Here is a 16,055-nt window from a genome sequence, read left to right on the forward strand (position 1 = left end):
TTATTTTAATCCATTTTTCTTAGGCAAACAGCTTTACATCTGCATATGGTTTACATTTTGCTTTGAAAATATTGCAATTACTAATTCATCGCAATAATAAAAGAAAGCGCATACGCTCTTCACATGCATATATATGAACACACATTCAAGAACATGCAATACAAAGTCATCTCAGTACCTCCATTATCACTGTCACATTTAACTGCTGGTAGAACTCAACTAACTTTGAAAAATATCAACTTCAAACAAACACTAAAGTGATTGCAAAAACTGTATCTACAGTTAAGTTGAAAAAATTCAACAGTGCCAATTAATGGCCAAATGTATCCAACTGAACGAGGATCTATCAGTAATAGATTAACCAGATTAATGTGTACGTAACAGTCAAAGCAAGGTACATTGCCACTGTTAGTTTCAAAGTCCACATAATATGAACGTCTCTTTATACTGCACACATGGTTTATGAATGAAGTCTGAATGAAAGAGGATTTTAAGGGAAAATAAGGTAAGTGACATAAAATGAAATCAATCTAATTATTTAAGCGTAGACTGCTTACAGGAATAAAAAGAACAAATCCTTGATCATGATTTAAAAAGGAATGCACAAATGCATGACCACCATATCATATTATTATGCTACAGAAAAAGAATACAATGCACATCTAGACTGATGGATAACTGACAACAACCATTTCATAATGTGTCCTTTATAAAAGGTATTCTTAAAAAAATTAAAAAAAAATTAAAAAGAGAAAATTGGTCATCAAAAAACCCATTGCAAATTCAATAAGGAATATCAGCATGTACGGTATTCAATGTTGCCTGTAACTAAATTGGTATGTTAACAGCTCTCGCATGTCTGGCTTCGTACTGAAATTATTTCAAAAAATTGATTTGGGCACAGATTGAATATGAGGGAGAAAGCTTGAACTGCACATGCAAGAACGTAAATAAATTAATCACAGGAAATCTCATTCCAAAATTACCCACGATCTCTCTCTGAGTACCTTAAAAAAAACCAAAAACTTCCTGAAGTTCAGGTGTCACTGATAACTTAAAATCAACTACTTATTTGCCAATATAGTTTTCCATTTGAAAAACCTCTGATTTTAATCATCCAGTATTCCTGTTAGACAATTAATGTGCACCAAGACCCCTGCAGATACTGGATTACACAAAAGTACAAAGAGAATGAGAAGGCTTATTTATGAACAATTATAGTAACTGTAAGTGATACTTAGGTATCTCTCCCCTCTCCATCCACCAGTCTATGCTTTTCTTTTCCACTAACTATGCCATAAGTCTAAAAGGTTGTACAGTATACATTTCCAAAGTCTCGATTTCACATGGGGTTAGAACCTGCAGCATTGGCAATTTCAGCTCTTCTTTTTTTCATTAAGACACACTTATATTTATCTGTATCAGAAAGCCCTTTTGGATTAGTCTATTTAAACTTCAGTGGTAGCTGATGAAAGACATATTCTAAGCTGTTTTCTGCTGTGAAAAAGTGCTCCTTTAAAAGCTACTTCTCCCTAAAACAAGATTTGCTTCCTGAAACACAGTCACTCAATAATAGCAGCATGTATTTGTCACCATTCTCTTCTTCCACCCCTAGTTCTCCCTCCTTCTCATAACCTACTCTCCCTGCATGCCAGTGCTGTTTTTCATGGTTGTTTCCCAACTCCGCCCTTGCCTGTTGTCTCTCCTTAGCTTTACCTGCTTTACTTGTTCCTAAAACTCTTCTCACATTGGATTCTTTCCCAGCTCTTCAGTTTCTGCCAGTGTCGGAGTGCAGCCTGTTAGGTTGCTCTCATACCTGTGACACCTTCCATGAGGTCTTGTTATTTCTAAGCAACTGACTGGGAAGGAGAGCAAATATCCATCTTTGCATCAGAGAGAGGTATATGTGCTGTAGTGAATGTCTATCTACACCACACAGTCCTCAAAACATTTCGGGCAGGGAAGGACGCTCAAAAGACATTCAATTTTCTAATTTTTGCTGATATATGGGGTTTTTTTAAGTTATCTGAAATGGCTCGTGTTATTTGTTCCTTCACTTAGTGACAGGTTTGTGGATAAAAGCATAGACAATGGTGGAGAGCAATGAGATGACCATCAACCTTGTTGTCCTTGGAAGAACTCAGACTGGTAAAAGTGCTGCTGGGAACAGCCTGCTGGGCAGCTCAGACTTTGAGACTCATCGCTCCCCAAGCTCTGTGACTACCTGCTGCAGCCTTGGACGCAGCTGCCGAATTTCGGGGATTATACGAAGAAGTGGCTGTGAGCTAGCACTCCGTGTTCAAGTACTTGACACTCCAAGCTACCCCCACAGCAGTCTGAGCAAAGAGCAGGTGACAGACACAGTGAGATCAGCCCTGGCTCACCACTTCGGGGAGGAAGGCCTGCATCTAGCTCTCTTGGTCCTCAGAGCTGACTTGCCTCTGTGCCCAGATGAAAGCGATCACACAATTCAGTTCATCCAGGTAACAAATAAATAAATAAATAGAAGTCTCTGCCTTAACAGCAACTCTTTTGTGTTCAGGTGACAATAGCTATGGAAGAGTTGATTGCAAAATTGAAATAGAGAAGTGCAGCTGAAAATGGGAATACTTTCCAGTCCAGCAGTTGAAACACACCATTCACAACTCCAACACCATGCACCATAGCTACTAAACACGCGAAGAAGCAAGAACTGCTCTCTTTTGTATGTGGGTTCAGCATAAATGAATGTAGGAACCAAATTTAGCCATCAAAGTAAGCTCTTCTCTCAGAAATTATACTTAATGCTTTATCATGACAGATCTAGCTTGTTGAAGAGAAATTCTATTTAAAGCAAAAGTCAGGTTACCTCCCTCTCCTGCGGTCTGTATAGGACCAAGGCAGAGAGCGACAGGTCCAAAGTCACGCAGAAAATCTGACTGACCTGGGACAAGAATGTTTAGCTCTGTCCTGCATTGTCACTACTGCTCTATCTGTTCAAGAGAAAATAACTTAGAAAGTTACCATAAAATTTACTCTGGCTGAGGAAAATTTCCAGCATAACTGCCTTGAAGCAAACATTTTGCAGCTCCTGGGGGAAATTTTTTTTTTGCAAGTAGGTAAGATATGTGGGAAAAGACATTGAAAAGGAATGGCTTTCTTTTCAGTTGGAGATTTCGCATTACTGTGCATACATATCTTTGGAGAATGAAAAAAAAACCAAACAACAAACCAACAGATATTGCTCAGTTTATCTATCTGATCAGATGAACCAGGTTTGTATATTTATGAACAAAGGGTTTCAGTTATTGCCAAAGTCTGCACATTACACTTTGCAGCCGTTACACTAATGAACTTTCTAAAAATCTTTAGGGCTGGAAGGTTCTTCCTGGTCCATCAAGTCTTAAAACCTGCTGTAACTGATATTATCTAAATATATAATACATATGTAGAGAAAAATATACCAATATATAAAAATATTGATAGAAAAACAGCTTTCAAAATGTCTGATTTGCTTTCCTGTTCTTTCTGATTACTCTCTATGGGTGGGCTGCTCCACACTTTTCTGGTAGTTTGAAAGTTGGTTCTAATTTCAACACATTCTTACTCATTGTCAGTTTACATATATTTGTTTTCAATGCTACCCTTTTTCCTTATACAGTTCTCTCTCTCTCTCTCTATAGTTCATGGTATTTAACAGAAAGCAGTATTTACTTAAAATATCTTTAGTCTAAGCCAATGAAAAATCATCATGCTTCTAGTTTGAGACTGTTTTGGATCAAGTCCATATGGGCATTAAAAGCATAAGAGAAGCCACCATGCCTTTTGTCTTTAAATGGAGCTTTAAAACCCCTACTAGAAATGAAATAAAACATGTTTAAGGATAATAATACCACTTCCTTCTGCTTCATGATTACAACAGGCTCTCAGCTTAGCTAACAGTTGGCTTTTTATTTATTTTTCCCTTAAAAGATTAGATGCTGTGATTCCATCAGCCAAACACAAATAGGGCAAGACAGCTGCTTGGGTGCTGGGAATATGAACAGTAACAGCTACATTTCAGTATGTCATTCCAAGAAGACATCAGCACGAAGACTACCTTTAGCAATCAGGAGTTTTCACAATGATCCTCTGCAAATTAGGGATGGCATATCACTAAAGATGGCATATCAGCAGAAGACTACTGGCATTTAAATCTCTGCATTTTTTAAAATTTAATAACATAGCCTAAGAAATTGAGAGAGTGGCAGATAAACATTTCAGAACTAAAATTAGCATTGACCTTGAGTCCTCAGCAAACCAATACAGTATCCTCTTTCTCCAAAACTGATAACCCAACACTTTCTTAGACAGCTTATGCCAAAATTTTTAATTTTTAAAATTTTTTTTCATCCCTACCGTCTAAATGATTCATGATTCTATGATTCATCCCTACTATCTAAAACAGATTAACGACTATCAATACACCAGGTTTTTCTAACTCCCTGCTTATCTTGGAAGTAGAAAGACAGCCTTTAAAGCAGTTTTGTACACCTTGGTATTTAGGTTACATAGTTAAGATCATTGCAAAGCAGACTTTATTACCAAAGCAGGCTTCTTGTCACACACAGGAGTTAGCATGATTGCCCCGAAGTTGTAATTTCATTTACATCTGCAAATGAAAGCCCAATCTCTTACTTGCATTAAAATTTTCTGTACTTACTGACAAAAAAGCAGCTTGTTTTCTCCATTGCTCTCCATCAGATGAACTACAGCACTTAAAGACAAACTCTCTGGCCCATCACTTCGGTGAGCATTTGATTTGTGTTCTTCCTGAATTGCTGAAAATAGTTCAGTTTTATGGAATACAGCTGGAATTGCAGTTGGTGTTACATAGAAATTCATCATTTATTTTTTTCAACACAAGGTGATTTGGTGATTTTTTTAAAAAAAAAAATTAAAGAGCTGTAAAAAGCGTAGAAATATGGGCCTGTGGAAACTACTCATGTAAACTAATGTGTGACATAGCTAAACAATCATTTTTCCTTATTTATACAGATATTTTTTAACTGGAGAAATTCTATTAACATCTGTAGTAAGAGAACCGAGAACTGCTAGTACTGCACAACCACATATTTCCACTGAAAGTGGATGTCAATGTCTTGGGAAGGTGAAAAACCCCAGAAATTTCAGCAACTCGGATAGCATGAACTGGATTACTGCCAGGCAAAGAACATATAACTGGTCTGTTAATGCATAAGTATATGAAGTGGGAGTGGGGAAAAGGAACAAGAAGAGATAACTATTTGAAATTTGTTTTTCATTACAGGAACTTCTGGGTCCCACATGGAAGGATTTCACTGCAGTTCTACTTACTCATGCAGACAAGGCAGAAGAGGCTGGATTCAGTGAGGAAGCGTATTTGCACAGTGCCTCAAGTACCCTGTTGTCACTTTTGAGCTCAGTACAGCACAAATACATTTTCCTAGACAACCAGAAGACCATAATTAAAGAGGAAAGAGCTATTGTCTTAAGAAAGCTCTTGAATTTTATAAGACAAAATAATTATCAAGTGCTTCTACCTAAACACAGCAAGGAATAAAATTAGCTTTCAGGTATTCATTTGTCTATTTTCTATGGTAGGTAACATTTAATAAAAGAAATAAAAGAATAGAAACCATCAGCTGGAAAATTGCACATCCATACCAAATACCTTTGAACACACAGTTGGAAATATCTCTTTAGATTACTTGCCTTTCATACAGTAGCTCACACTACTGCATCCAGAATTCTAGCTTCAACCACAAAATCAGAACAAGCTAGTGCTCTATATCACGCTCCTAATACGTATGTAGTCACAAATGAGTTTTTATGCTACAGCAGATTGTATATTGCAATTCATACAGAACACAGATCTGGAAGAAAAAAAAAAAAAAATAAACGTGCATGAGCTCAGACTGTAAGGGAGTCTCTTTGCTCAATTCTTCAAGCTTTCAGAAGTTCCTCTGAATTCCAAAGTTTGTAAAGAGCTTTCCAGTATTAAAAGCTAAGATTTATCCGCTCTAAAAGTATTTCCTTACCTTGATTCAGGATTAATTAGAATTGAGATTTTGAACTTTAAGAATTTTGTTTAATAAGAAATTATTGGATATGTAGTTTACAAGGCAGATAAAAAAGCTCCCATGTGCTTAAAGCTATTCAGCACATTTAAAAGTACTAATTACTATTGCTTATTCCCAGATGCATGAAAAATTAACACAGTTTATAGGCACATACAAAACTAATTCAAAAAAGAAATCCGTTCATCTCCTCTTTTATGCCTGTTCCTTTTAATTTTATATCATTGTCATTTTGTTTTCTCTCTCAGCTTACTGGATGAAGTTCAAAGCCTACAAAATTCAAAGTGGCTAAGTTTTTTTATTTCAGTGGTTAAAAAAGCACTTACTGTTTCAGTGGTTAGACAGCAACCACTTAAATATTATATACCAAAATATCTGAAGTATCTCTAAATAGTTACTTAAAAGGTTTATTGATCTGAAATAGTTATTTTCAGATTATTAAAAAGCAGGAATTAAAAGAAGTAATTTGAGGCTATTACCATAGCAACCATGACTACTTGTACTACATTATTATGGAATAACTCTAATTGTAGAAACTGAAAAAGCTATTTCTGTTATAACCAAAGCATCTTCTGTATAAAATATCATTGCATAAAAATACATTAAAACAAAAAATGAATTGACTTTATACTTGTTTGGGCATTGGAATCGGATTTTTTTTTTGGTAGTATTTGACTAGCTCTGGCAATCTATTTGCTATTCATTCTTTCTTTGTACTATCTATCATTGGGAAGGAAATATCTAGGTGGACTAGATGAAGAACTATTTTAGCAAAATGACAGTTTTGATCTTATTGACATTAAAACAGTATGTCTATTTATGCATCTTCGGGCATAAACGGCCATAGTTTAATCTTCCCATTACAACTGTCTGCAGACTTCTGAGACAACATAGCCAAGAACAAAGTTGCACAGGCTTATAATATACCTGCAAACCGACTGGAAGAAGAGGAGAAAAACTATTAAAAGGTGACTAGAAGAATGCAGATGATTGTAGTTGTCACCAACCAACTGCTCGTTCTGCACCTCTTGAACAGCAGTTAGCACACAAGAAACATCGCAGAAATTTTTCCTTTTTGAGATGCTCTTGCTCCATAGATCCTCTAAACCTTTTAGCTGTCCAGAAAATATGCGTGCCTGCCTGTAGTTCTATCATGAACAAGCCTTGGCAATTAAGCCTTGAGCATTGAATGGTTAATGACTGTTGACAACACTTAACCTCAAAGACAGTAAGCATGATGAATGAGTGAACGGTGAAAATGTTGGAGACATAACACATTCTGTACCTCTGGAAGAGGACTCAAACAAAAAAGGTATTAACCATGCACTTCAGAGGAGTAATATATTCATGGGTTTTATTGTGCTTGCATTACTTTCCATTTCAACATCTGAAAAAGCTTCTAATAACCATTTATTTATTTAATTCCGCTGTTTGCCATGGTCTCTGCCCTGCAGACTCCTTTCCCTTTCACTTCAAATGGAACTCCTTTGTACGTAGCAACACACTGGTCATTGGTATGAAGATCAGGTTGGATTTGCTCCCAAATCTTCTTCTTGGGATTAAGTTCCTTCTCAGGATCTCCTGTTTCAAAACAAAGAATAACCTAATAGCACACAGCACAGAAAGCAGAGCAAGAGCTCTATGTACACATCTGTGACAGCCCAGATAGCATCACTGCACACACTTTTAAGGGAAAAAAACACATTACCTGCAATCTTCAAAACAAAAACTTTAATAGGAATTAAGGACTGTCTAGGAAATGTCTCCAGAGCCTCTCTCAAACCATTGCTAGTTGTTGGTTTACAGAATTTACTAGAGACCAAAATGATTCCGAAGAAGTAAGTAGGTGTGGACCACAGAAATATAGTACTCACCAATGCACAGATTTGTTGGCATCTTAAGTTTAGGAAGACCATTAATATTAAGTGAATTTAGCAAGTGCCCTTGCAATTGAGAAATATTGAACTTAGACAAGAATAGTCCAAAATTAGGATACTGACATATAATTTTAGTTCCAAGTTTCAACACTGTTCTGCTACCTTTTGTACTATTTGACAACATGCTCTAGTGCCTAAAACAACATAAGCATTAGAGGTCAGCTTGTATTTCAACAATGATGGCCTCAGTCCCCTGTTTCTGTGTGTACCCCATGATAAGCTACCTATGCCCTAGAGGTATTGACAGTCTAACTACATTAACAAATCTGACTATTTAAGGATCTCTAATGACCACAAAATACAGTTTTCTCCTACTAAGGTTTTGAAATGCTGTTAACAAATGACATAGAATAAGTGAAGTATTCCAGAGTCATATTTTTGCTATTTTTAAGTAGGCAAAAAATACAAAGTATAGGAACAAAACAACTAAGCTAAATAAACTCTCTTGCTGTAAAGATTTATACTCAATAAACTGCTTCCTGCGACATAATCTAGATAAAGCAAGACAACAAATTCACTGTACAATTATTTTCTGTTCAAAGGTCAAGTAAATTTAACCTTGTAAATTCTAAGAAAATGCAGATTCTCTTAAAGAAAACGGAGATTTCATTAAAACAAGTTATTTAAACGTAACGCTGTTGGGTGCTCGTGACCTCTTGTGTGTAACACAGGCAGGACAAATTAAAAAAAAACCACACAAGACTTGTTTTAAATATAATTAGAGCACATTTAAATGCTGAAAGAGATCCCATGCCATTTCATCATTGATACACTATATATATGTGTATATACATATGTGTATATACACACACATATATATGTGTATGTGTGTGTATATATATATGTGTCTGTATATATACACAGACATTATGTGTATGTACATGTGTATATATACACATATATGTATATACACACATATACATATGTGTATGCATATATATACATACATATATACACATATATATATATATATATATATGTGTCTGTGTGTGTGTTTGTTTTTACTTGCTTGGAGTGCCATATGGGCACCATTTTGCCAAAACTATTAAAATCTTAAGTTCCAGAAGAGGCAAGAATCAAAAAACAAATCCTAGTAAATAGATCCTCCCTGATATCCTCTCAGAAGAGCCAGGAGTTCCTAAAGGAATATGAGGAGCTCTCCAGGTGAGCAGAATGTCAAGTACTCTCATCTTCCACTACTCAGTGTCCACAAAGGTTCAAGAAGAAAAACTATTAAGGCTACAGGGATTTTAATATACAGATTTCTAGTAGCTGGTTGAAATTAATTTCTGCTTGGTGTATTCCTGAGTAGCTGACCAACAAGCAGTTAAATGAACTACTGTCATTCCAGCCTGCCTTATTGTTTTTCTCCTTTAAATGTTTTCAACGATTCAATCTACTCACATTCTCAATGCTTGCAAAAGTAAGTTACTTCCGCCTGTAGACAAGTCTAACTGCTGTAGCTTTGATATCTGTGACCGTGTAAGAGAACAGAGAAATCTGTCCTGATCTGCTTAAGTAGGCTAGCCTTACCAGAGCAAGATTCAATAATGCAGTCGAGTTATTTTACAACAGTGCACTTAATATTTAAAAGAAAAATCAGTAATACCATTAATAAATTAAACATTTAGACCTAATTGTGCATTTTCACAAAAATAAAATCCTGCTCAATGCTTAAGTTCATGAACAAAACCAGACTTGGATTTAGACCAAAGTGAATGTATACGAACTATTAAAACCATTAAACAGAATGTTAAATGATCCATTGCGCATTTCCTTACCCCTCCTCAAATATAAAAAGCTAGTGAATTTTTTCAGTAAGAAAAAAACCTGACTTTTATTATAAAAAACACGCTTTGGATGTTAATAAGTTTCTTTGGAATCCTGCATCAAGCTCCCTTGGGATCTGTGGCGAGCTCATATTAGATTAGTATAGGCACCGATTTTAAATACTACCAGAGCTTCAGGCTGTGCATTTTCCTGTGACTTCTCCTCATTGCATTCCTTCTTCCCAGAAAATATTCTTTAGAAGGATTTCTATAAATAAATAAATTTAAACTTGTAATGGTTTAATGAGCTTCTCACTCTATTTACATAAGAAGAGCCAAATAAGAGGTCCCAAATTTTCTTAAACATATCATCCACGTGTAGCAGTTTTCTGGGGGGAGGTGGGGTGGACAATGACACAACACACCAAACCCACCAGAAGTTGTTAATCACTTGGATAAGAAGGTAAGTGACAACAATCTTAGTCTCTAGCTAAAAGAAATTTAAGAAAAACCCTAAAGCAAACCAAAACCAACGAAGAGTATTAATGCCTTAGTTTACAAAGGCAACATGCAAAAGACAAATATGCAACAAATGAAGTTACAGAAGCAGATGTCAGAATGATTTTGTAAGTCTCCATCCATCAATGCTATTTTTCTTGCTTTTTCCTACTCACTTCAAGATAATCAAATGACAAGTCTTAAAAGTCTTTAAAATAAGTTTTATGTAACTCAGAGATGCATCACTCTACTTTGAACTACTAAGCATTAGGTATATTTTCAAAGTCAATGATTAGCTAGCCTTAATATCATACCTAAGAATTTTCCTGAGAAACTATATATGAAACATTAGGAAACAGCTGACATATTTCAGACTACAATCTTTAGCCCTGGACCTATACGCTGTTCATATGGGTTGTAAAAGCCTTAATTTGGCACTTATCACAGCTCCATGTCTTTGGCTCCCTGTCAGAAGGAAACTGATATAAAGCACAGAAAGCCTTGTATCCCAAGCTGCAGATCATAACTTTAGAACTAGTACAACTTTTACACCACCTTTAGTTTATTCTATGTCTTTTAACAATCAAGACATCAACAGATTATCTGTATGCCTTAACACCTGGGAATAATTTTAAAACAAATGTTTCTTTCTAAAACTGATTTGCTCTAGGAAAAGCTTTTTGCAACTGTATGGAGTCAAATAGTTTAATTATTTTGAGAAAGCTGACCTCAATAGTCACATGCAAGAAAAGACATGCTGGTTAACAGAGAACAGAACTACTACCAGCTCTCACGTTATTTTCTAATGCCAGGTACATGAAGTTACTAGAGATATAAGTTTGGAGTGAGGTTCTCTCTTAGACAAAAACAGAGCAAAAAGACCTTCCACCCCTCTAAAAAGCCACATGCCCAGGTTGATTTGTACGCCATTTTGCAGGGCTTATGCACGAGAAGGGTTTGCTCTACAGCTTGATGCACATCCAGAGCAACAGAAAGCAACATGAGTGTATCGTTGCATGTAACAGAGGGCAAACATCCAACATTTAATCTATCTTTACTCATGGATATGTGGCAACCACTGGAAGTTACGAGTTAATATTCCTACGATTTAGGCAATGGAATTGCTGAGGCCTTTCAGATTTCAGTACAGCTTACCAGTTCTGCATCTCAACTAGCAAGCTTGGTATATTTTTAAAACAGAAATCTAAACATTAAAAGAATGCTGCAAGACTGATTTCCTTCTTAAACACAGTATTATTTTAAAACTTTTTCAATCAGAGCATTAAATCACAGCAAGCTGAGCATTCCTCCTGTTTCTAAAACACCTAGATAGACCATTACTTCCTTTATCATACACCAACCAAAATACCTATTTTTTTAGGCCATCACTCTCAAATCATGAGAGGTATAAAAATATCTATATACATTTATGAAAGGTATTTCATGCAGATACATCCAAGCGTAGAGCTTGCCAAGAGGTTCATAAATGAGTCTGACCTCGGTGCCTGGGAAGGTCATGGAACAGATCCTCCTCAGTACCATTACACGGCACATGCAGGAGAACAGGGTGATCAGGCCCAGTTAGCATGGGTTTGTGAAGGGCAGGTCATGCCTATCAAACCTAATATCCTTCTATGATAAGGTGACCCACTTAGTGGATGAGGGAAAAGCTGTGGATGTTATCTACTTGGATTTTTGCAAAGCTTTTGACACTGTTTCCCACAGCATTCTCCTGGAGAAACTGGCTGCTCATGGCCTGGACAGGTGTACTCTTCGCTGGGTGAAAAACTGGCTGGATGGCCGTGCCCAGAGAGTGGTGGTAAATGGAGTTAAATCCAGTTGGTGTCCGGTCACAAGTGGTGTCCCCCAGGGCTCGGTGCTGGGGCCGGTTCTCTTTAATATCTTTATCAATGATCTGGATGAAGGGATCGAATGCACCCTCAGTAAGTTCACAGATGACACTAAACTGGGCGGGCGTGTTGATCTGCTTGAGGGTAGGTTGGCTCTGCAGAGGGATCTGGACAGGCTGGACCGATGGGCTGAGACCAATGGTATGAGGTTCAACAAGGCCAAATGCCGGGTCCTGCACTTGGGACACAACAACCCCATGCAGTGCTACAGGATTGGGGCAGAATGGCTCGAAAGCAGCCCAGCAGAAAAGGACCTGGGGGTGTTGGTGGACAGCCGGCTGAATATGAGCCAGCAGTGTGCCCAGGTGGCCAAGAAGGCCAACAGCATCCTAGCCTGTATCAGGAATAGTGTGGTGAGCCGGACTAGGGAAGTGATCATCCCCCTGTACTCGGCACTGGTGAGGCCCCACCTCGAGTACTGCGTTCAGTTTTGGGCCCCTCGCTACAAGAGGGACATTGAGGTGTTGGAGCGTGTCCAGAGAAGGGCTACAAAGCTGGTGAGGGGCCTGGAGGACAAACCTTATGAAGAACGACTGAGGGAGCTGGGGTTGTTTAGCCTGGAGAAGAGGAGGCTGAGGGGAGACCTTATCACCCTCTACAACTACCTGAAAGGAGGTTTTAGAGAGATGGGGGCTGACCTCTTCTCCCTGGTGACAAGTGATAGGACAAGAGGAAACGGGTTCAAGTTATGTCAGGGGAGGTTTAGATTAGATATTAGGAGACATTTTTTCACTGAAAGGGTTATTAAACATTGGAACAGGCTGCCCAGGGAGGTGGTGGATTCACCATCCCTGGAGGTGTTTAAAAAAAAGGGTAGATGGGGCACTTAGGGACATGGTTTAGAAGTGGCTTTTGTCAGGGTAGGTTAAAGGTTGGACTCGATGATCTTAAAGGTCCCTTCCAACCTCAGCAATTCTATGATTCTAAATAAAACCACTGCTGTACAGCTAGAAATTATCAGAGGTACGATAGCTTAAAAAGGTTAATATATGTCTATGTAGAAAACGGAAAGCTACCCCATTTTCTCACACGTGAAAGCCAACTTTTGAGCAACAAATTCATCCTGAAGGTGAATATTTTGTTGGTAAATGCACACAGACAACTCCACCCAATACAGGGAATACTGGGAGTTAGACCACTTTTTCTTAACATAAAGCAATGCAGTGATCCTGACCAGAATACCACTGTTTATCAAGAACTCAATGATCCACATTAACAGTTGACCAGAGTAGGTCCGGGCTTCTGCTGTGCTGCACAAATTCCTAGGGCACAGGATAAACGTAGCCAGCTGATTGTAACAGAGGAGCCTGCAGGCAGCTCTCACGTGCTACCAGCAACTGAGCCACCTGCGTGTCCTCACCTTTATGGACTAGTGTAGCATCAAGTTCTCATTCAAACTTCCTTTCTGTTTGATAGTTGAAATGACTAAGAGAAGACAACAATAGCTCGAACGACCAAAAGAGGAGAATCTCTTCTATCGACAGGGACTGCACAGCATGCTGCAGGTGGATCAGAAGCCCATTTGATGCTGCACCAACTCGGGGTTCCCATCAACTGTGCAAGGTAAGATTATTTATACTACTCTCTCTTTTCAGTGTCAGCTCTAATAAACAAACAGCATTTTAAATTATACTTTATGGAGTCTGAGTGCCTTTCTTAGTGGGATCATAATGGACTGGCACCTCCTGATGAAAAACACTTAAAACCATGATAGAGAGAACAAAATAACAGTGCTAACAAAGAAAACAACAGGAGAAGATAAATCTGACCGTATCCCTTTCAGCTTGTGAGAATAGTGAACTGGCATTTGGGTAGAAGGGAACCATTCATCAACATGCTACATCTGTGATGGTTATTTGAATTCACAATATGCGGGGTGAGAAACTAATCATTTTGTAGATGACTAGGAGGTGGAGGAAGTACAAAAATGAATGAAAATGATCTTTTGAGAAAGTTTAAATTTGATTATTTTCTTATTTATATTCTGAAAAAACACGGATTTATTTATTTAATTAAGTGGGAAGAAGTCCAATGTCTGTCTTTGGAGACCCAAAGAGTCATTTGCTTCCAGACAAATGTATAAAAACCCTAGTGTTTTGAGTATTATAGGTTCCTCTCATAAATAGGAGACTTCCAACTCCTCCATCTCCTCCAACAACAACAAAAAAAGCCTACCTCAAGTTCTGATACTTTAATTAGGGGGAGGAGCCGGAATCAGGAACTTATTACTTCATCACTTACACTGAGACACTGGGAAAGATGCTTTATATTTGCTTATTGTAACTTGCAAAGTGCAAACACATTTGTCTGTACACTTCAAAAGCAGAAATACTTCTCAAGACTTAAAGTGGGTAATTTTATATTAAACTACTATACAACTTTTTCAAGTTACAGTTATTTCCCTGTATTTTCCAATTTTTGGCAGGTGGTTAAGTATTTTCAATCCTTTATTTACAAAATCTTAGCACGCTAGTAATAAAAAAGTTTGAATGTATCTAATTCAGAAAATTTCAACAAAAATTGCAACCAACTTTAAAATACTGTTTTATCTGCTTCAACAATGAGGTCATTTTGGCATACCTATTTCCTTCAATTTCCCAAATATCTACTTACCAGGAAAACCTTCAAAAGTGATTCTATCCCCAGGTACTGCCCCGGGCGGGGGAGCCAGAATTTCCACTTTTTCTGGGGAACTGGCACACATCACCATTGCTTGCGATACTACCCCTCTCATCTTTGCAGGCTTCAAGTTACAGAGTAGTATTGCCATCCGATTCTGCATCTTGGGGGAGGAAAACAGAAAGATGTGAGTACTTAAGTGCCACACGCTTTTGGGGACTCAAGGTATTTCATTATAACAAAAGAATTACAATGAAGAAACCTTAACATGGACAAGAGAACCATACCGCAATAGATGCACAATTTTAATGCCTGCACACAATAACATCTAAACCGGTTAAGGGCTGGCCAGTGAATAATAGAGTAAATTCCGAATTGTGACACACTTACCACAGAAATACCAAACGTGCAATACAAAAATCCAAAAACCAGGCGATTCATTTCACCCACATTCCACCTTTACTCATTCTAGATCACCACTTAAGTCCACTTTCAATATAGCACTATTAACCAAACCATTTCCATTTAATAATAATAATAATATAAAACCACTCTACAAATTAGGCTAGCTCATAGATAAAAATTTCAAACTGTGTACTGGAAGAATACAGGTGTTCTACATAATTAGCCCAGTTGAATCTTAAAATTTATCTTATTTAACCCAAATGCTTTGAATTTTTTTAACCATTGAAAATGGCTGTATATACTGTGCACCGCAATTTGTCATAGCAAAACTGTAAAACTAGATTTCTTCCTTTGTTCTTTTATTTGAATAAAATTTGTAATAGTAAACCACAGAAAGCACACTTTGTTAGGGGAAACTGCCACACTTTAGCCTAGAAAACAAACCACACTTTCATACTGAACAAAAATTACACCCAGAACATTCTTCAGAGACTGACAGAAAGGAAGCCTTAATTCCCATATTCTGAATGCACACACACACATATATGTATTTCTAGATTTCAGTCTTTGTGCATTACAATATAAACTTTAAATAAAACTGCAGGATTAATACTTAACAAAACTCCTATGATCAAGTATTCCGAACACTGCATGTTTTCCAGTAGAACATTTTAAAAAACAAAAATATAAATCTCCAAAATGAAGCACTTATAATGAAAAGATGATCTTGCATAAATTTCAAGGCAGACCATTGACTGAAAATTTCTTAAGTTATTGCTATAGGTATAAATTGCCTAAAACACAAGAAATAGCTGTAAGATATCAGTGACTCTAAAATGC

General features: G+C 37.2%; 2 protein-coding genes across 5 annotated transcripts in view; one reads left to right on the top strand and one right to left on the bottom strand.

Moving 5' to 3' along the window:
* The first annotated feature begins 437 nt into the window (after positions 1 to 437).
* GIMD1 (GIMAP family P-loop NTPase domain containing 1) lies at positions 438 to 5,560 on the top strand. The gene is made up of 3 exons (XM_074589418.1): positions 438 to 505; positions 2,062 to 2,483; positions 5,288 to 5,560. The coding sequence occupies exons 2-3, from the start codon at positions 2,091 to 2,093 to the stop codon at positions 5,558 to 5,560; spliced, it is 666 nt and encodes a 221-aa protein (XP_074445519.1). The 5' UTR covers positions 438 to 505; positions 2,062 to 2,090.
* A 1,854-nt stretch (positions 5,561 to 7,414) lies between these two features.
* Positions 7,415 to 16,055, bottom strand: part of AIMP1 (aminoacyl tRNA synthetase complex interacting multifunctional protein 1) — a 39,484-nt gene continuing 30,843 nt past the window's right edge. For all 4 annotated transcript variants that reach the window (XM_074589414.1, XM_074589415.1, XM_074589417.1 and 1 more), the window contains exons 6-7: positions 14,805 to 14,973; positions 7,415 to 7,658 (exon numbers count right to left, since the gene is read on the bottom strand). In XM_074589414.1, coding sequence (XP_074445515.1) covers positions 7,492 to 7,658; positions 14,805 to 14,973 — 336 coding nt within the window. In that variant the 3' untranslated portion in view covers positions 7,415 to 7,491. The remainder of the gene's footprint in view (positions 7,659 to 14,804; positions 14,974 to 16,055) is intronic.

Source organism: Larus michahellis, chromosome 5 (genome assembly GCF_964199755.1).
Source record: "Larus michahellis chromosome 5, bLarMic1.1, whole genome shotgun sequence".
Classification (NCBI taxonomy): domain Eukaryota; kingdom Metazoa; phylum Chordata; class Aves; order Charadriiformes; family Laridae; genus Larus; species Larus michahellis.